This window comes from Miscanthus floridulus, chromosome 9 (assembly GCF_019320115.1).
Source record: "Miscanthus floridulus cultivar M001 chromosome 9, ASM1932011v1, whole genome shotgun sequence".
Lineage (NCBI taxonomy): Eukaryota > Viridiplantae > Streptophyta > Magnoliopsida > Poales > Poaceae > Miscanthus > Miscanthus floridulus.
In genome coordinates this window covers 135,144,679-135,164,989 of record NC_089588.1, presented here as the reverse complement: position 1 = coordinate 135,164,989, position 20,311 = coordinate 135,144,679, and the positions used below count along the sequence as shown (strand labels likewise).

The 20,311-nt window shown below is 42.9% G+C and overlaps 1 protein-coding gene across 2 annotated transcripts; it reads left to right on the top strand.

Moving 5' to 3' along the window:
• The first annotated feature begins 9,509 nt into the window (after window positions 1–9,509).
• Window positions 9,510–16,118, top strand: LOC136483014 (uncharacterized). 2 transcript variants are annotated; one of them, XM_066480143.1, is made up of 13 exons: window positions 9,510–9,955; window positions 10,141–10,199; window positions 10,291–10,374; window positions 10,473–10,766; window positions 10,947–11,086; window positions 11,543–11,630; window positions 12,253–12,435; window positions 12,597–12,758; window positions 12,855–13,048; window positions 13,285–13,435; window positions 14,676–14,838; window positions 15,183–15,265; window positions 15,402–16,118. In XM_066480143.1, the coding sequence occupies exons 1-12, from the start codon at window positions 9,562–9,564 to the stop codon at window positions 15,245–15,247; spliced, it is 1,977 nt and encodes a 658-aa protein (XP_066336240.1). In that variant the 5' UTR covers window positions 9,510–9,561; the 3' UTR covers window positions 15,248–15,265; window positions 15,402–16,118. The 2 variants fall into 2 exon arrangements, 1 of the variants encoding a protein (XP_066336240.1); XR_010765280.1 differs by lacking the exons at window positions 15,183–15,265; window positions 15,402–16,118 and having other exon boundaries at window positions 12,855–12,971; window positions 14,676–14,810.
• Window positions 16,119–20,311: the final 4,193 nt, after the last annotated feature.

Here is a 20,311-nt window from a genome sequence, read left to right as displayed (position 1 = left end):
GATGAATGCCAATAGAGTTTGGGACTTGGAAATAATTCCTAAAGGAGCCAAAACAGTAGGCTGTAAATGGATCTACAGAACAAAACTTGACTCTCAAGAGAATATAGAAACATATAAAGCATGACTTGTGGCAAAAGGCTTTATGTAAAAAGAAGGGATTGATTACAATGAGACATTTTCTCCAGTCTCATGTAAAGTTTTCTTCAAAATCATAATGGCATTAGTGGCACATTACAATTGAGAATTACATCAGATGGATGTAAAAACGGCATTTCTCAACAGAGACTTGGAGGAAAATGGTTACATGGCACAACTGAAAGGTTTTGTCATGGAAGGAAAATAATGAATGGGATGCCGCCTAAAGAAATCCATTTATGGATTAAAGCAAGCTTCAAGACAGTGGTACTTGAAGTTTGATCAGTCAATAAAGAATTTTGGGTTTTAAAAAGAGAATGTAGAGGACAATTGTGTCTATACAAAGTTTAAGAATAGGAAGTTTATCTTCCTTGTCCTGTATGTGGATGATATCTTACTTGCTAGTAGTGATGTCAGTCTACTACAGGAGACAAAGAAGTTTTGTCCTCAAAACTTGATATGAAAGATCTTGACGAAGACTCATTCGTTCTAGGGATCGAGATTCACCGAGATAGAAGAAAAAGGGTATAAGGATTGTCACAAAAGGCATACATAGAAAGAATTTTAAAGAAAGTAATTCAGTATGCACAAAATGTAGTTCCTCACCTGCTCCTATAGTCAAGGGCGACAGATATAGGGATTTTCAATACCCTAGGAACCAATATGAGCTCAATCGATAAAGTAAAAGTGGTTTCATATGCTTCAGCTGTCGGAAGCTTGCAACATGCTCAAGTATGTACGCACCCTGACTTGGCATTTGTTACCAGGTTTTACTTGGTAGATTCCAGAGCAATTCTGGAATAAAACACTGAAATTAGTAAAGAAAGTCTTGCATTATTTGCAAGGAACGAAAGGCCTCATAATGACATATAGAAGATCTGATTCACTCCACATGGTGGGATATTCATATTCTGATTATGCGAGAGTGAATACATATCCAGACGTGAATTTTCTATCATCTCGCAAAGGGGAGCTATTTCATAGAAAAGCTCAAAGCAAACTGTCACTACATCGTCCACAATGTATGACAGTTTGTAGCGTGTTATGAGGCAACGGGCAGGTGAACTAACTAACGAAGTTCATACCTGGTTTGAAGGTGGTTGACGACATCTATAGACCACTTAAAGTCATACTACGACTATAATCTGGCAGTACAGTATGCTCACAACATAAGTCAAGTGGTGCTGCCAAACACGTTGACATAGAGTATTATGTTGTGAAAGATAAAGTCTGGGATCAATTCATAAGTCTTGAGCATATAAGAACAGAAAGGATGCTCGTGGATCCGCCTACAAAAGGCTTACCACCCAACATGTTCAGAGGACATGGTGTTCAGAGAACATGTAGCTAGCTTGGGTTTAAGGGAAAGCCTAAAATATTCCTGGACAAAAGAAGGCCCAAAGATAAGTATCTATTTTAGAACAGAGTAGTGAGTTGTAGCTGTTAAGTCTATCGGCAATGGACCGTGACGATGAGACATGCTCTATGAGCTAATCTGTAATGGAATGAACAAAAGTAAATGATATGAAAGTGAAAGATGGAATGAGATCAAGGGAGAGAATATTAGTTGATCTCCACCAATAGGCCCAACGGCCTATTGGGCCCTTATCTCTGCTCTCTGATCGGGGGAGCCCAACCCTAATCCGGTTGGTGGGCCTCTGTCGCATAGCACACATAAAAGGAAGGTGGGGGTGAGGGCTCGGACTACGAGGTTGACCGTGAGCCGCCACACCCACCTACAGTAACCCTAAACCGATCTAAAGACCGTGCTGTCAGCGACGGGATGTGCCCCAACCACCGCCGTCGCACCTATGCAGGGTCACCACAGCGCCACTGGATCTACACCGGGCCATTGGTGATCGTCTCCGCGGCGCTGGACACCTTCTACACCGACAGCACCGGCGTCAACACTGCTGATGCGCTGCAACAGAGAAAGGCGAGGAGCTTACCCGATCCTACGGTCACAGAGGTACACACATCGATCCTAACAATCCCCATTAATTTCATTGATTTTTTTTAAAGTTAATAGGACATGGCTAAAAAACGGACGACCGTGTGTGTTAGGCGACGCGTACGGCTGCCTTCTTCCTCGTGCCACTAGCTCTCTCTCCGGCGCCCCTCCTCCTCTTCCGTGCCCCTCTTCCCGCCGCCTCCCACCGTCCCACCGCGACGTGCTAGGATTTTGCCGGAGCTCTGCGGCCATGGCCTAACACGCCCGCCAAAGCCCCTAAACCGCCATGTCGCCATTCCAACCACCATCCGACCTTCCTCTCTCCCTCCCCCAAACCCTTTCTCTTCTAATCCCGCCGGAGTCAGGCAAGAAGGAAGTGTGACGGGCACGGGCATGTGTGTTGGGGAAGATGAACAGTGTGATGGAACCCACCACTTGCGGCGAGCAGTGCTAGGGTGGGAGATTGGGAAGGTAGGCATGCGGCGGCCGGAAAATACAGCCAGCCGTATTGAAGTCTTTGCCAAGTTAATAACCCACCTATCTTTTTTTTTCAAAGCATACACATGGTCACCAGGATTAAATCGTGTTGAGCCACGGGACAATGGCAATCTACACGTTTTTCGACAGTTCACTGAAGGAAAAGTTTCTGTAGAATAAAATGCGGTGGTACGTAGTAGCGTTGCATTATTTGAAATTTTTATGTACCTACTTGCACTAGAAGCGTGGAAATTGTTTCATGAGTTGAACTACAGTAGAAAACTATGGTACAGAAAAAACAAAAAAGAGGGCATCTCTTCTGCTACGTGATGTGCCAAATTCGGTTAAACAACGTCTTATGAAAGCAAAATTATAGTGTTTTTCTCTTACAATAAATCAGCCAACGATTACTTTCAGCCATGACTTATCAGCCAAGTGAACAGGACGCTTGACGAGACGTGTAGAACTCTGTCCATGTTGTGGTCAGCAGGCACCGCCAGAACCGTAACGTGTGCTCCTAATCCATTGCATTTTATTTTCTCAAACAAATAATCTATATCAGTAAAGTTGTGCGTTTCTAGTTTGGTACACAGTTGTTTCCACTCTTGGTTTACATACGAATCATTACGTACTGCTAGGCCTTCTTGTTTGTCAGAGTGCATGAATTTAGATGATGCGAGATACTCATTCAATTGTTACAATGCTGGAAACAGAACTTTGCATTCCCTCAATGTGAGTAATCTTTTGGTACATATAGTAGAAAACATAGGAACAGAAATGCTCTAAAACCTCGAATCCTATGGGTCGAGAAAATACAGAAAATTGTGAAATTGAACGTTTGCATGAATCGTGAGAAAAACGTAGGAATTCGATAAGAGAGTGGCACAAAGAGAAATTTCACCCGAAGTTTAACCTCTTGATAAAATTTCTATGAAACAAGACATTCTATAGGAATTTCAAAGGATTTGTAAGGACCCATTCAGTTGTTCCAATTGGGTTCATAGGAAGTTTCTCTCTATATATGATTTCATCCTTTAGAATTTCTTTATTTTTTATTTGTTTCCGAGAAGTCCATAGAGTATGGGCTGTGTTTGGTTGCCACTCGGGCCTGAGAGTTGCGGCCAGATAGCTTGATCCTGCCCCGACACATCTGAAATCGGGTGCCTAGGATTGCTGTCCGAGCCAAGCAAATTTCTAATGCCATCATCCAAACACGCCGTATATACATCCTACGTGCACGTGTAACGGTCAGCCTCCAACGTGGCGTGAAAAATTGCAACCAGCCCCTTGGCTAAAAAGTTTGGGGACCCCAAACTACATTTTTGCAAATTTATAGACCCATGTAACACACAAATAAAAGTAAATGGACGTATGGTGCAATTGGCTCTACGTTGACTTGTTCTAGGGAGATTTAGGCAGCTTCCTTATAATATATTTTTTTCCGCTGGTTTAGAAAAGTGAAATGCTGGTACGAGTGGATGTTTTTTATGTATCTGCTACTAGTATTTGCCACGGACACTGACATCCAGGTTGGATGCACGTTTTAACCAACAGATGGAGGAAACAGACCCAGGGGTCTTCCATTGGTCAGGAAAACGGAGGTGACTCCAGACAGGTGAGTGAATGTTGCCTTCATTTGCGCATCAATTTGGGCTGCTATTTGTTGGTGAGCCGCAGCTGAGCAGCTCACAGCTAAAGTTGGAGGATGACTTGAATGAAAGCCACCCCCCCCCCCCCCCCCCCCCCCCCACCCCCAGCAGCCACCAGGCATAGGCCTCCACGGTGTGTTTGATTTTCTGGCTTACTTCTAGTCTGGCTAGGAAATAAGGCAGGCTAGTCGAAGCTTGCCCCTGGCAAGCTAAGTTGGGCTTGTTTAGTTGCATGTGCTATCTAAGCCTGGGTAGCAACTAGTGTGTTTGGTTGATTAGTTTGGCTTGGATAGTGTCACATTTTTCTTGTATAGGTAAGTTACCACTTGTGAGACAATTTGTCGAACAGTTGGTGAGCGCCACCTTCGGGAACGCGCACCCATACGTTCGAGCATCGCCGCTGCACTAGTTGCCGCCTGAGAAGCGGGCCAATGCCTCCATGTCGTGGCGCACGTCGAGCGAGGTGGAGCTCAGAGTGGTACAAGGAATCGAAGCAGGGGAGCAAATCAGCCACGAGGAATCAAAGCAGGAGAGCGAATCGGTCTCCAGTATTAGCGAGGGTGAGGAGCCACCACCCGACCCGCCCCTGAGCTGGAACCCGTTGCTGAGCACGTCACGGAGCCGGGCCGGCGCCATCTCCGACAGGTACAGCGGCACGGCCTACTCTTCATCATCCGAGGCTACCTCGACATGTACACGACGTAGGCGCGGGCGGTCTGGCTTCAACTCGTGCCGCATCGGCGCCGAGGAGGAGCTCCTCATGTGGGCGCTGGACTCGCGGCCCACGGAGAAGCTGCCGCCCATCCTTGCTGCCGGCCGCATGCCCCACCGGTCGGAATCGGCCGCGCCGGTTCTCCCCTGCTTCGATCGCTGGCCCAAGCCTGAGCTGTCCCGCTTCTCAAGCGCCAACTCTGATCTCCGCCTCGATGGGAGCTGCGCGATTCGCTCCGCCTCTGAGCTCCGTTCGACGGTGGGCGCTGCGCGAGGGGGTGACGGGAGTCTCTGCAGGAGCTGGCCCAAGCCCGGCCCCAGAAAAATGACCCTCTTCCGTGTTGTGAAGCCTGGCTAAGAGGGCGGTTTGGCTTACGGAGGCCTGGCTAGGAGGCGTGTTCAGACAACCAAACATGTTCAACTTGGCCCCGTGGAGCCTGGCCGGGCTGGAGCCAGAGAACCAATCATGCCCATGATATATATATGCAGTTCCCACTTCTCACGTGCTGACCTCTACTGATCGATTGTCATATACTCACATGGATGACCAGCTGGAACCAAATTAACCACCTGAATTTTTTGTTGGATCCGTTTAGAACCCCGCAGGAATTTTTTAAAAGCATTGCTGCTCAACGTTTTAAAGCAAAGCATCCATTGCTCATTACGCTGGGCCGCGCGCGGGTGTCCATAGTCGAAGCAAAGCTTTGCTCAACGTTTTAAAAGGTTTTAAAAACGTTTTATGAAGGACTTATAAGCTGGACGGCGCATTAATCTTTGTCCAAGCTGTATTCATGCGAGCTACTAATTGACACACCTCACAGGTAGTTGTACAACGGAGGTAGATCATCAGCCATCCATATTCTCGATCGAGTGTCGTTGTCGAGCTAGTGTGGAGGTTCATCTAAGCTCAGAGCTTCCTTGTGTGATGTGACGTGATGTTTACCTGTTAATAACCACCAATGCTGTGACTTCCAATCCAATGCCAGGACAAGATCCAAACCGTTCAACTGTTTGTTGCTTACAGTACTTGCTTGAATAATGCAACGTGTCCACGTCTTACGTGTTCTCATTGGGAAAGCGTAATTTAAGGTTTACCTTGTATTCCCGTGCACCCTTTTGAAACAAGTTGAAACGGATTCAAATTTGTGCTTTTGTATGTGATTGGACGAGTTCCATTTCAGCATCCGGATCTAAGTTCCATCGAGCTCTTTAGAGATTGTATCCCCCAACTACCAACTATCCATATTGTTGAGATTTGCCTGTCTGGAACCGTGATAATTGGTATCAAGAAGCCTCAAATCCACCACAAATTCAGTTCAGCCCTAATTTATAATTGTTCATCGTGCTGGTTGGCATCGTGTGGATGGATCGACTTGTGATTTCCAACACTATGGCTTCACCAACATCCACACCTCTGATTTATCGATCCCACGCACGTCTACGGCCATCGATGCCCTCTCTCACAAGATGGGCCGGATGGTGCGAATGATAGAGGAGAACCTGGCTCCTGCTGCGTGAACTGTTGTGGGCCAACACGACCGGCCGGCCGGCCCGCAGGCTCCGCCAAATAAACAAACGACCTCGCGAGTCGCGACCCGCGTTAGACCCCTCGGCTGCCGACGTGCGGGCGTGCAGGATGTCGTCGGAGATGGCGGCGGCGAAGGAGAAGGTGGCCAAGGCGTCGGACGATTACACATCAACAGGCAGCAGAGGCTTCCTCCGATAAAGCCGCCCCGCGTCTCCGAATCCTTGTTCCACGCGTTCCCCAAACTCCGAGACGGCGAGGCCGCGATCAAGTCGCTTATCAAGATCCTGAGGAGGGAATCCTGAGGAGGTTCTTGTGTACGCCGACGGGAAGGTGGATGACGACGACGGCCATCGTCAGGATCCTCCCGGTCGCTAGAGGAAGTAGTGGTTCTAGTACGTAATACTCTGTTTTTTTTTTGGGTATATCATCTATATGTCGTCTCATCCATCTGTTACTGCAATCAGTCATGTGCCAGCTTTGATATTATATTGTGTATATGTCGAGACTATTATGGGATGCATTTGTACCCAAATGAATCACTGCATTTGCAACTGTGATTGCACTATAGTCCCAGGCCATGACATGATTCCAGTTTCTCGATCTGCTCTGATGTGATGCTGAACACCAAGGCCGTCACATCTATCCCAGCACAATATGTCAGGACCGTTCAACTGTTTCTTCCGGCGCCTCCTCTAAAGTTTAGTGGACACAAGCATAGAGTATTAAGAGCCCGTTTGGCTGGGCTCCGAGCGGCTCCGGCTCATCTGACTCCTCTTCTGTTCATCTTCTGTAGTGATACTGTTCATCGAAGTCGTTTTTCTCTCTCATCCTTTCCTCTCTCACTGACAACGTCAGAGCCGGAGATGCTCGTTTTTTTTTCTCCTCCGGCTCCAGCTCCTGCGCGCTATAGTTGCGCTACGGTGTGGGAGCCAAAGCCGGCGGGAGCCCGGCCAAATGCGCCCTAAATATAGACTAAAAAATAATTAATTACATAGATTGCGACTAATTTGTGAGACGAATTTTTAAGCCTAATTAGTCCATAATTTGACAATGTGGTGTTACGTAAACATGTGCTAATGATTGATTAATTAGGCCAAATAAATTCGTTTCATGGATTACTGAGGACTTGTGTAATTTGTTTTATTATTACTATCCAAACACTCCCCTGTGACACCCCTAAACTTTAACGCTTGGATTTAAACACCACCGGCCTTGTTTAGTTCTTCTTCCTAAATTTTAGTCCTTATCACATCGGATGTTTGACACATGCATAGAGTATTAAATATAGATTAAAAAAACTAATTGCACAGATTGCGACTAATTTGCGAGATAAATTTTTAAACCTAATTAGTCCATGATTTGACAATGTGGTGCTACAGGAAACATGTGCTAATGACTGATTAATTAAGCATAATAAATTCGTCTCGCGGATTACTGAGGACTTGTGTAATTTGTTTTATTATTACTATCCGAACACTCCCATGTGACATTCGATGTGACACTCCTAAACTTTAGCCCCTAGATTTAATCAACTGTTTTTTTCCTTGACAATGACAAGTACTCCATTCGTCTAGAAAAGAATACAACTACGGGTTGCGTGCCAGTAAAAGTAGTTCATGTTGGATTAAATTTCTAGTGAATACTATTCACATTTTTTGCTCCAAAATAATTTATTATGAAAATACATTTCGTAATCAATCTATTGATATTAATTTGATATCATAAATGTTGATACTTTTTATCTATAATTGATCAAACTTAAGATACTAAACCATGATACTGTGCTAGAATTATATTCTTTTCTGGACGGAGGGAGTTACACTTTAGGCCCCATTTTAAAGTTGGGACTTTTTTTGTTCCATAATCACACATTTTTTTCTAATAAGTTGAATTGATTCCTGTAAAATTCCTATGCAAATTCCTACATTCCAAAAACATGTCCTATATTGTCACTGAGGAAGCGTATTTATTTGTTAACCTAAACAAGAATACAAGACAAGATAATGCACCATGTACACCATTATTATGCATGCCAGCATGTGTACCCTTTGCGAGGGTTGACGTTAACCAAACTCCTAATTAATCTAAAAAAACTGTACAACGTGCTATACTACCCTGCACCGAGATGAGAAGAACTGTAGACTGGTTCAATATATAATCGAAGCTAAAATTTGAATAATCAATATCAATCAAGTATTTTTTGGTTGGGCGTAGTAACTTAACTTCTAAAGCTAAAATGTATATGCGCTCCATAAGTTAATAATCTACATAAAACCATATGAAAACACCTAACATGTATAGCCACTCTATACCTCTTGCACCGAATCCCTTTACGCCGCCGAATAAACAGCTGCGCAAAACTTTTAATTAATTTAGCGCGTGTTTAGTTGCCCAAACTTTGGAATTTGGGCTACTATAGCACTTTCGTTTTTATTTGACAAATAGTGTTCAATCGTGGACTAATTAGGCTCAAAACGTTCGTCTCGCAATTTCCAACCAAACTGTGCAATTAGTTTTTTTTCGTCTACATTTAATGCTCCATGCACGTACCGCAAGATTCGATGTGATGGGTACTGTAGCACTTTTTTTGGAAGTTAGGGTGAAAACTAAACACGCGCTTATACGCCGTGGAATAAACAGCTGCGTAAAACCCTTTAATTATCTGTTTTCTTGCATGCATTGCTGACAAATCACAATTAAATTGGTTCGCTATTCGACGATATACTTGAGCACAAGATAATACATACGTGTTTGATTGGATCCAAAATTTTTTGCTCGAACTTCGAACTCCTGCCGGTTCGGTTTTTAAAAAAAAAATGTACGAAAGCTAATAAATTTGGATTTTTTAAGAACAAATCATGGCTCTTCTAAACACGGCACCAGAATCGCATCTTTCTCTACGACAGAAGACAGACAACTCAGCCACTCCTCGATTGGGTCCCATCTCCCTTATTTCCTGACATCCCGGCCCCACCTGCCATGCTCACCCTACCTGCCGTCCGTTAATAACGGCACGCCCAATTCGCATTCACTCCCTTATCCGCCCGCCCGCGCACACTGCTTGCGCTGCTCTGCTCCCCGCCGCCGCCGCCGCCGCCAGCCGCAGCGCCATGGCCGCCATGGCGCCCTTCTCCTCCGCCTCCTCCTCACACCCCCCTCGCCTACCCTCCAAAACCCTGGCGCCTCGTCATTCCCGCCCGCTCCACCACAGGTCCCCGCCCGCCGCCTCCGCGCCGCGCCCGCGCCCGCTGCTCCTCTCCTTCCCCGCGCCCGCACGCCGCTGCGGCGCTGGACTCCGCGCTTCAGCCGCGCAGAAAATCTCTGCTGATTACCAGTTCGATGAAGAGGAGGAGGAGTACGAATACGACGGCGAAGAGGAGGAGGAGGAGGAGGAGTGGGAGGTGGATGAAGATGAGGAGGAGATGGACGTGGAGGCGATGGAGGAGGAGGCCCGCGGCGCCGCCGCCGACCTCGCGAAACGCCTCGCTCGGGAGCTCCACATCGGTGAGTTCCTCGTGAGACGCGGCTCGTCCTGTTTCTGATTACAGTAGCATCGAAATCACAATCCCTGTTTGGCCTCCTATTGTTACAGAACCTTTAGAGTGAAATGTTCTGTCTGTTTTTCATAAGAGCCACTGTTTTGTGCACTAGTTCATTTTTCAGTAATCCATACAATAATTACATTTCAGATGATGATGTCAGGGAGAAACGAAGAAACATCAGGGATAAGACATCTGTGTCTAAACATGTCAGTATATATACATTGCTGTTCTACTGAATGAAGAACTCAAATCCTGAAAAAGTATTCCTTTGATGTAACTGGCCTATACATGATTCAGATTCCAGATAATCTTCTTCCGAAGGTGGCAATTATTGGGAGGCCGAATGTTGGTAAATCTGCGCTGTTCAATCGTCTTGTCGGAGTATGTCAATCATTGCTCAGAGTAGTGCCTGCATTATTGATCACCATACAACTTTCAGACCAGAATGCAGAAGTAAACTGAATTATGATTTCTTTCAGGGCAATAGGGCTATAGTTGTTGATGAACCTGGTGTGACAAGGGATCGCTTGTATGGACGATCTTATTGGGGTGATCAGGAGTTTATGGTTATTGATACTGGTGGGGTAATTACTTTGTCGAAGTCTCAAGCAGGTGTGATGGAAGAACTTGCTGTCACCACTACTGTTGGTATGGATGGGATTCCTCTCGCTACTAGAGAAGCTGCTATTGCAAGGATGCCATCAATGATTGAAAAACAAGCAGTTGCAGCTGTTGATGAAGCATCCGTCATACTATTCATCGTGGATGGTCAGGCAGGTTTAGGCAATTACCTTTTCTTTTCAGTTCTGGAAGTGGTTGCTTAATATTTGAATTCACATCGACCTTAAATAGATCTACTTCTAATACTTCCCTTAAACATTTTTTGACCAGATATTGTTGATCTATAATTTCTTATGTAAGTTTTAGGATAATGGTGTGAAAACATATTTCAGGCTGGTCTTGTGGCAGCTGATATAGAGATTTCTGATTGGTTACGACGCAACTACTCTGACAAGTGTGTTATACTTGCTGTCAATAAGTGTGAATCCCCACGGAAAGGGCAAATGCAAGCATTAGACTTTTGGTCACTAGGGTGAGCATATTTCTGCCTCTCTAAAATGACGTATTGTTTTCTATTCATTTCAAAATATGTACAATAATGTATGGGTTCTTTTATGTGATACTTTGTACAATAATCGTAGTTAAAACATGACACTAGATATGGCTTATTGCAGCACTGCTCAAGTACAAAAGCCAAACAACACGCATGGAAAAAGTAAAAATACTTACTAGTAGCTGTTGTTTCATGTAAATTATGAATCAGAAATAAACTGTTTCGAGAATTTAACATCGTAAGCTCATTTGAACACCCTCTAAGGTCAAAATGTTTCTAGAATCTATTGTACGCAATTCTCCAATTGTGCTGTGATTTTAAAGCAACTGGACATATTAACAGGGACATCTGTATTTTGTTGATGGTTTGCCTTTTCTTTTACTGCCCATTAGTCAGCCAAGCTGCTCATCTCATCTTTCTGCTGTTTCCTGCTAGGTTTTCTCCTCTGCCAATTTCTGCTATTACTGGCACAGGAACTGGAGATCTCCTTGACCAGGTGTGTTCAGAGCTGAGAAAATTTGAGGTATGGAAATTGGTTTACCCAAACACTTGTTGCTTAATGCTTTTTTCTGTTAATGACTGAATGCTAATGAAATATTTATGAATAAAGATTGGACAATATGACCATAGTGGCGCAGCTACATGGCACTTGACAATCGAAGCAAAACAAGTATAGTTACTTACTAAAAGGCTAATTGATATAGAAGATTTTAGAATAATTGAAGGCTTGGTACTGTTCGGTGTGCTGATTAGCTTAATCCCACAATATCGGAAAACAAGATAAAGCTTCTAGAAAGTAGAAAATGCACCAGAGTGGAAACCCCACATGGATTTATCAAGTATATCAAGGGAATTTTCTTATATGCAAACGGAAAAACTCATACTCCCTCATAGAGTCATATGCTATTCATGTGCCTACGACATGTGGGACCCCCACACTAACTGAGAGTGACATATTACGGATTTAGGTTTTACCCATTGGCTTGTGAGGAATTGTCCTATTTGACTAAGCCTTAACCTTGCTTCAGAAATTTATATCTTTAAAACTCTTGAATATCTGACTTTTCTTTCCTTTTTATTTTCTATGTGAAGATACTTTAATACTTTGTCAATTTCATAGCTAAAGTAACTCATGGGTATTGCAGGGATTGGAAGCAGTTGAAGAAGAGAAAAATAAGGTTCCTGCTATTGCCATTGTGGGAAGACCAAATGTGGGGAAAAGTAGCATTCTAAATGCTTTGGTTGGAGAAGATAGAACAATTGTGAGCCCAGTTAGTGGGACAACACGTGATGCCATTGACACTGAGTTTACTACAGCAGATGGGGAGGTCTGTTCCCAACACTTCTGTTAATGTTTAATTAATTCTATTGCTTTTACAATGTTCCATTGACCACACTAATTATGGTCACTTAACAGAATAAAATTGTGACTTAGAAAGCTTGATTCTTTCACAGGAATATAACAATAATTTGCTCAAATATGCTGCAGAAGTACAAACTCATTGATACTGCTGGGATCCGGCGCAGGGCAGCAGTTATTTCTGCTGGCAGCACAACAGAATCACTTTCGGTAAAGCGCTCATTTCGAGCAATTCGGCGCTCTGATGTGGTTGCCCTTGTTATTGAAGCAATGTCCTGTGTTACAGAGCAGGTATGTTAACTACGAACACATGTATATTTAGACCCACGAAGAGACATGATTGTCTTGTATGTTCATTTTAACACAATGAACTCTTGTTGTATCAAGGATTACAAAATTGCAGAGAGGATTGAGAAAGAAGGAAAGGCTTGTGTCATTGTTGTGAACAAATGGGATACAATCCCAAACAAGAACCATGAGAGTACAACACATTATGAACAAGATGTAAGAGAAAAGCTTCGCATACTTGATTGGGCACCTATTGTCTACTGTTCTGCGACTAGTGGCGCCAGTGTTGAAAAGTAAACTCTTCATTTTCATATACCCTAATCTACCTGTATCTCTGTTTCTTTTAGACTTGTGAAATTTTTGTTAAATCTGATAACTTTTGTTTCCCCTCAACATTCTTAGTTGCACATTACTGTTACCTGTGATCTATAAACACCTGCTTTGTATAACCCCTTTATGATGGTTAGCTTCCCAAGATATCGCTCCCTGTGTTCATATTCTATAATATGCTGTACTAAATTGTCTTCAGGATAATTTCTGCTGCTGCTTTGGTTGAGAAGGAAAGGTCTAGAAGACTCGGCACCTCCATTCTTAATCAAGTTATTAGAGAAGCTATAGCATTCAAACCACCTCCAAGAACAAGAGGTGGCAAAAGAGGTCGTGTCTATTATACAACACAGGTAACTTCCTAACTTCGTTCTCAAGAGAACAAACTTGTTTTTAATAAGCTACTGTGTATATGATACCATCTTCATAATACAAGATGAAATTGCCGCTACTTCATTTTTTTCTACCATCAAGTTTACAGTTCCCAGCTTGCTGACAAAACAATCAAACAAGAATCCTCAAAACATGTCTGAGTATTTGAAGATATAGGAACCATCTTTCTTTTGCCACCCAAAGATAATTAGATCCCTGAAATGCCGCTGAAAATTAAATCTTTTTCAGTGACACTTTTTCCTAATGAACACCTCTGTTTTGCATTGCTGCCAGCTCCTCTAGGCTCAACTGTTAAGATCTGAAAACTTTTTAGTTTTTCCTAACAAAAAATGGTCTTTCCCTTTCTGGGTTCACATATCATGGCTCTTCTCTCTATATGTTGTATCAGACAAGGATTCATAGACCAAAATGTTGCAGATCTGCCCAATGAATTTTTAAAGAGTTACCTGCATATAGAACAGGATAAGGAGGTTACTTTCCTCTGAAGACGATACCACTTCCTCCTCTTCCAGCTTCCTTTTCGTGGTTGTTGATAAAGGTAGATGAGGTTACTTCTTTAGGGAAACTTATTGGAGGCAGAGGCTCTAGGAAACATCAATGCATGTCAGACAAGCCATGGTGGTAGATGGTGCTCGGTAATATTACCGACCATGGTTTGTAGGTCGCAAGGGCATCTTGGGAGAACGCAATGTGTGACTACAGGGCACAGGCCCACCACCGAGGTGTCCATGTTTTTTTTTTTTACCGAAAAGACTGTGGGGGAGATCCCCACAGTGAGCAACTTTTTAATTAATTTAAAACAGGAGAGAGGTGTCCATGTTGTGGCAGCTTGTGAGATTTTGAGTTGGGTTGTGCAAATAAAGGCAACCATTTGAAAAGGAGTGGTACAGGAAGAATCAAAGATTATTTCTAATGGTATTTCTAAGATTTGTTATATTCAGATGAAAATTATAGGAATTTCTCTTAAATAATTCCAATATAACAATTGATCCAGCTCATCGGCCTATATATCTTGTTAATTCAACCATAAAGGAACAACAGTATCTAGAAATAACTAGAAGCTCAGTAGAGAAGATTTCAACTTTTCAAGCTAGCGATTCGAAATCTTTTTACTGCTTTCAGATATATTTCAAAACTAATATCATTAAACTCACTTGTGCATTCTTCTGGATCTGACCGAAAGTTATTGCTAATTTGTAGGCTGCCATTGGTCCACCAACATTTGTTTTATTTGTAAATGATGCGAAGCTCTTCCCTGATACATACCGCCGTTACATGGAAAAGAAACTCCGGTCAGATGCTGGATTTCCAGGCACTCCTATTCGGTTATTGTGGCGTAGCAGAAGGCGGCCAGACAAACGAGGTGAGAAAATACTGATGCACATAACCTCAACAATTTTAGTTGAATAGATATTTTAATAATTAAAACAAACAAGCAAAGGAAGTTTTGAGATCAGTGAAATTGGGAAAATGAATTAATATACTGCTAGCTTTGGTGAAACCAAATATTAGTATAGCTGTGATTAGCAGCACAAGTAGTATCGTTTTGGTATCAACTTTTGTAGGATTCATATTGATTGGAAGTCTAGTACCCATGAAGTTTCTTCAATTGATGTGTCCCATCTTTTACCCGTACTATGAATTTGTTGTTTCCTTAAACTGTGTGGTTACTAAAACTCTTTACTTCATTTCATTTGTCCTTGGTAGGTAAATCTGCTCATAGTAGAACGCAGAGCCCAGGAACCCCTAGCAGAATGGTTATAGCTGCCTAACTAAATCACGGCCTCCAGGTACCTCTCTTCTTTTGTTTTCGCTTTTCAGAAAATAGAAGCATGATCTTTGTTAAGACAACGCACACTTAGAATCAATGTACTGGCTAGCAAATGTGGAAATTATAAAATGTCAACTGTTTGTTGTCTATGGCAGGGCATGAAGCCTCCCTAAATGCTTGCCACAAGTCAGCTCTAACACTGATTTTATTGAGGCGGTGGCAATTGCCTGCTTCAAGAACCTGAATGGGCTGAGATGTTCATGAACTAGCTCGTATTCAGTAATCCAGTGTAAGTATATGCATCCATTTGTTTTGAGGTGTAGAAAAAGCATGGAGCAACTAACAGGGGGATATATGGTTCGTGGATGTCTGGAGCTCTGTTGGTAAAGTGTGAGAAAATTTATTGACTAAACTGTTGCTTTCTCCCTCTGATCCATATTCCATAGTATGGGCGCAACAAAATCTCGAAGGCATGAATATGGTACAAACGTTCAGCTCTGGAACATGCAGATTGTAGCAAAACAATGTCGTTAGAATGACTATGTAAATGTAATGGTAGACTGACTTCTGGAATGTCTGGGTAAACAATGGAACGTAGACTCAATTTTGTGCAATCAAGCAACCCCATTGTTTACCTTCACCAAAGTTCATCTCTCTTGCACGTACTAACACCAACAATCTCATGTTTACATTAACCATTGGGAAAACAGCATCTAACTTATTTTATTTTGACTGAGAAAAAGGGCTACGTCCCTTAAATTATGAAAACTGCCAAATACATTGAAGAAGGCCTCTCAGGTTCAAGAGTCAAGATAGCCCACCTTTCTATTCGACTCTTATGAAATCGAGTACCGGTATTTTACCGGATTGTGGGTAGAAGAAGGAAAAGGCAGATGTGAGTGAACATTGCTAAAATTATGAAGACAACCATTGCGCTCCACCTCAATATCGTGAAAAGAAAACACTAAACAAAACAAAAAGAGATTCTGAAGAAATAGTGCTTGCCATTTGTTCTGTGATGTTCGGAGGAGTGTTTGTAACGGCTTGTATTTTTTTAGGAGAGTTTGTAACGGCTTATGAGTTGTGAACTGCGACATTCTGCTAAACTGTACGGGGCACGCAGCCCAGCCCATCGGACGCTTGGGAATGTTGCTCGTGTCAAAAAAGAAGAGACTCGTATGTTTTTTTTTTCTTTCAAATTACACCTTATAACCCAGACACCCACAACGCACACATATATTCATCTCTACGAAAAACTACTCCTATGAGTATCTTTAAGACTAGGCCCATAAATTCTCTTGATTGATGAAGTCATCCTAAACGTATCGCTGCACCGTCTGCCACTGAAAGCACAACGTCGTTAAATCCTAAAAAATTCTTTTTTTAATAAAATTCTAGAAAATTCGCTCCCACACGGAGTCAAACCCAGGACATAAGATGTTATTGAGCCTCTTGTAACCACGGGGCTACAGGCCCTTTCACATAAAGACTAGTGTGCGTGCTACCAGCATACGGAGGCAGTGCTTAAGCAGCCTGTTCGCTTGGTCGTGTTTGGCTTATAAGCCGTACTTTTTTCAGCCAACGAACAATATTTTTCTCTTACACTAAATCAGCCAACATTACTTTCAGCCATGACTTATCAGTCAAACAAGGCCAAACGAACAGGGCAAAGGCCCATGGGCTGGAAGGAGCGGGACTATACCTTGCTTATTCGCAAGAAAGGAAAGGGAGCACGGACGGATGGGCTTTTGTTGTGGTCTGTTGTGCGTAAAGATAAAAAGGTATATGTGTGTTCATAGTGGTGAGTGTGCATGCGTATTGTGGACATCTACGTTGTACTGTGTAAGTCTAAAAAAGAAGATAAAAAGGTATATAGGAAAAAGTCATTTTTACTTTCTTAAAGTTTAAGTATCATTGTAGTCTGATTTTTCTTCTTAAATTCCGAAACCAAATATCTTACCTTCGTGAACTTTCAAAACCGTTCAAACTATCTCTTGAGCTTAGTTTAGAGTGGTTTTGAAGATGGGTTTGTATTTTTCTTTAGTTAAAAAATAATATGGAAATGATACGCCATGGGCATCCGACGGACCGCCTGGGCCCTTGCTCCACGTGCCCCGTCGCGTCACCTGCACCTCCTCCGTGCACCTCACAGGGTCCATGCGCCTCGCGCCTCGCCCGCCCGTGCGCCCTTGCTCGCTCCCGCCCGTGCCCTCATCCACATTGCCCATTGCAGAAGAGGAGGCAGGGGAGGCCTGCGCCTGTGGCCCCATCCACCTCGCGTCGTCGGCAGGAAGGGAAGGCCTACGCTACCACAGTTCCCCACCAGGTAGGCCGTGACCGCCGGCGATGCCGTGTTTCAGGCATTTTTGGACATATTGCAAGCCTATGTTTCGAGTGTTTCAGTAGTTTCAGATGTATGTTTCAAGTGTTTCATCTATATGTTGTATATGTTGCTATGACTATACACGTATGTTTCACATGTTTCAGATGTTTTCAGACTTATGTTGCAAGTGTTTCATCTGGATGTTGCAAAACTAGATCTCGATGTTGCAAAACTAGATATGGATGTTGCATATGTTGCTATGGCTATACACGCATATGTTCAAGAGCATGTTTCAAGTGTTTCATATATTTTCAGACATATGTTGCAATGTTTTATCTGGATGTTGCATATGTTGCAAGTGTATGTTCCGAATGTTTCTTCTATTTCATGCGTATATTGCAATTGTTTCATCTGAGTGTTGCAAAACTATATCTGGATGTAGGTGTTGAGAAAGCCTAATCCCTTGATGGCCCAGCTGTTGTGGCATCCTGGTGTGGCAAAGATGGAGGCAGCGGACACGAGAGCGGCTAGGATGGGCGCGGACATGGCGCATCGGGCGGGATGGGACGCGTGGGCCTCCATTCTACGTGCGTTGGGCACAGGCATGGGAAGGTCGGTCCAAACAGTTGCTGCCTTCGGTGCGGGGATGAGCTCGGGGCGTGCAACGGGCGCGAAGTGTGCATTGGGCGTGGGTGGGCATGCGTCGGGCGCTAGCACAGGAACAACGTCCCGTGCAGGAGCAGCGTCCATGCAGAAGCAGCGTCCGGACGTCCGGACGCTAGTCGCTCCGAAAATAATATAGTAAATAATTGACAAGGGTTTTAAACCATGGAATGTCTTTGACCTTCTAAAAATTCTGAAAAAGTTATAGAGACACATTGGGATATGAAGAATTCAAGTAAAATATTTAGAGTTCATGAAAATTTATCTAGAAGCTTAAAGAAATTAGATTTGGCTCTGGGAAAATGAGGAAAAATATCAAGAAAAATCTAGAAAATTTTCATAACTTTGTAATCAATGTCTAAATGTATTCTAAAAACTTAGCAAATACGTCTTGGCAGCCCAATAGAAGCCCATGAGAGTTTGGTTGGCAGGCGACTCATGTCTGATCGGTAGGGCCCCATGATTGCCAACCGAATGCATGCAACACGGGTAGAAATGGCAATGGATATCGAAACCTAAAAACCCAATGGGTAAAAACCCTATTAGGGCATAGGTATATGGCCTTTTACCCCCTAATATGGGTATGCTAACCGGGGCATTTATTCCTCCATCTGGTAGGTAGAGGGGGTACGGTACGTTCCCTAGTACCCCATACCTGCTATCCGACGAGGGACCTAGGGCGTGTTTAGTTGAGGTGATTTTTAGATGTCATATTAGATGTGCTGGAAGAATGTCGGAAGGGGTTTTTGGATATTAATAAAAAAATAAATTACAGAACTCATCAGGAAACTGCGAGACGAATCTAATGATACTAATTAATCGGTCATTAGCACATGTGGGTTACTGTAGCACTTAAGGCTTTTCATGGATTAATTAGGCTTAAAAGATTCATCTCGCGATTTTGCCGAGAACTATGCAATTAGTTTTTTTCTGTTACATTTAATACTCTATGCATGTGTCCAAACATGCTCTTTTACTGTAGGAGGCAAAAATTTTTGAAAACTAAACAAGGCCCTAGTAGCAAACAATAGATGGGTCTAGAATGTAGTAGTGTGCTATGTGCCTTAGGCCCTGTTTGGTTTCTACAGGGTCTCCTAAAATTCCCGTCACATCGAATATTTAGACACATGCATAAAGTATTAAATATAGACTAATTACGAAACTAATTACACAATTTGCGACTAATTTACGAGACGAATCTTTTAAGCCTAATTAGTCCATGATTTGGCAACGTTATGCTACAGTAACATGTGCTAATGATAGATTAATTAGGCTTAAAAAATCGTCTCGTAAATTAGCCTCCATCTATGTAATTGGTTTTATAATTAATCTATATTTAATGCTCTTTATTAATACCTAAACATTCGATGTGACATGAATTTTAGAAACGGCTAAAGAACCAAACACCCCCTTATATACACAGAGAACTCTAGTTGTCAAATACTGACACCAGTGCACGGGTGTAGGGGTTTGACGGCTTAAGTTCTCAGTATATATATGAATATGATGCACCTAACATGGGTGATGGGGCGGGTGCTTGGGGTGGGGGATTTCAAACTTGATGGGGGTGGGTATGGTGGTATGCCCCCCACTTGGTTTCGTACCCTGTTTTGTAGCACTACTTTAGCAGAGTGGTTTCTCTCACAACAAATCAGTATAAGCTAAATTTCAGCGAAACGAACGACCCTTAAAGAAAATTTCAATGCCCACAATACAGGTCAGTCTAATAAATGATTAATCATGTATGGCAAATTAATAGTAGATTGATTCAACTTTAATATATGTAACTATTACGTGCACTTGTTGTGAGGTTAAAAAAGGTGAAAGGCGAGCACATACCCGCTTGTGTGTGCTCAGGCAACTAACAGACCATAATATGAGTAGTGTGGTATTGATGAAGGTTTTTACAACTCTAAATTCAAAGCCTGAAGGGTTAGAGCGAGAGACGATGGAAGAGGAGTGAGACACATGTGGACACGTGATAGGATGAGAGACCAAATAAAGAAATTTTGCTCTCTAATGTTATATAGATCAGCAAGTAAGCTAACGACTCTGTAAGAATTAACTGTTTGCGGTTGT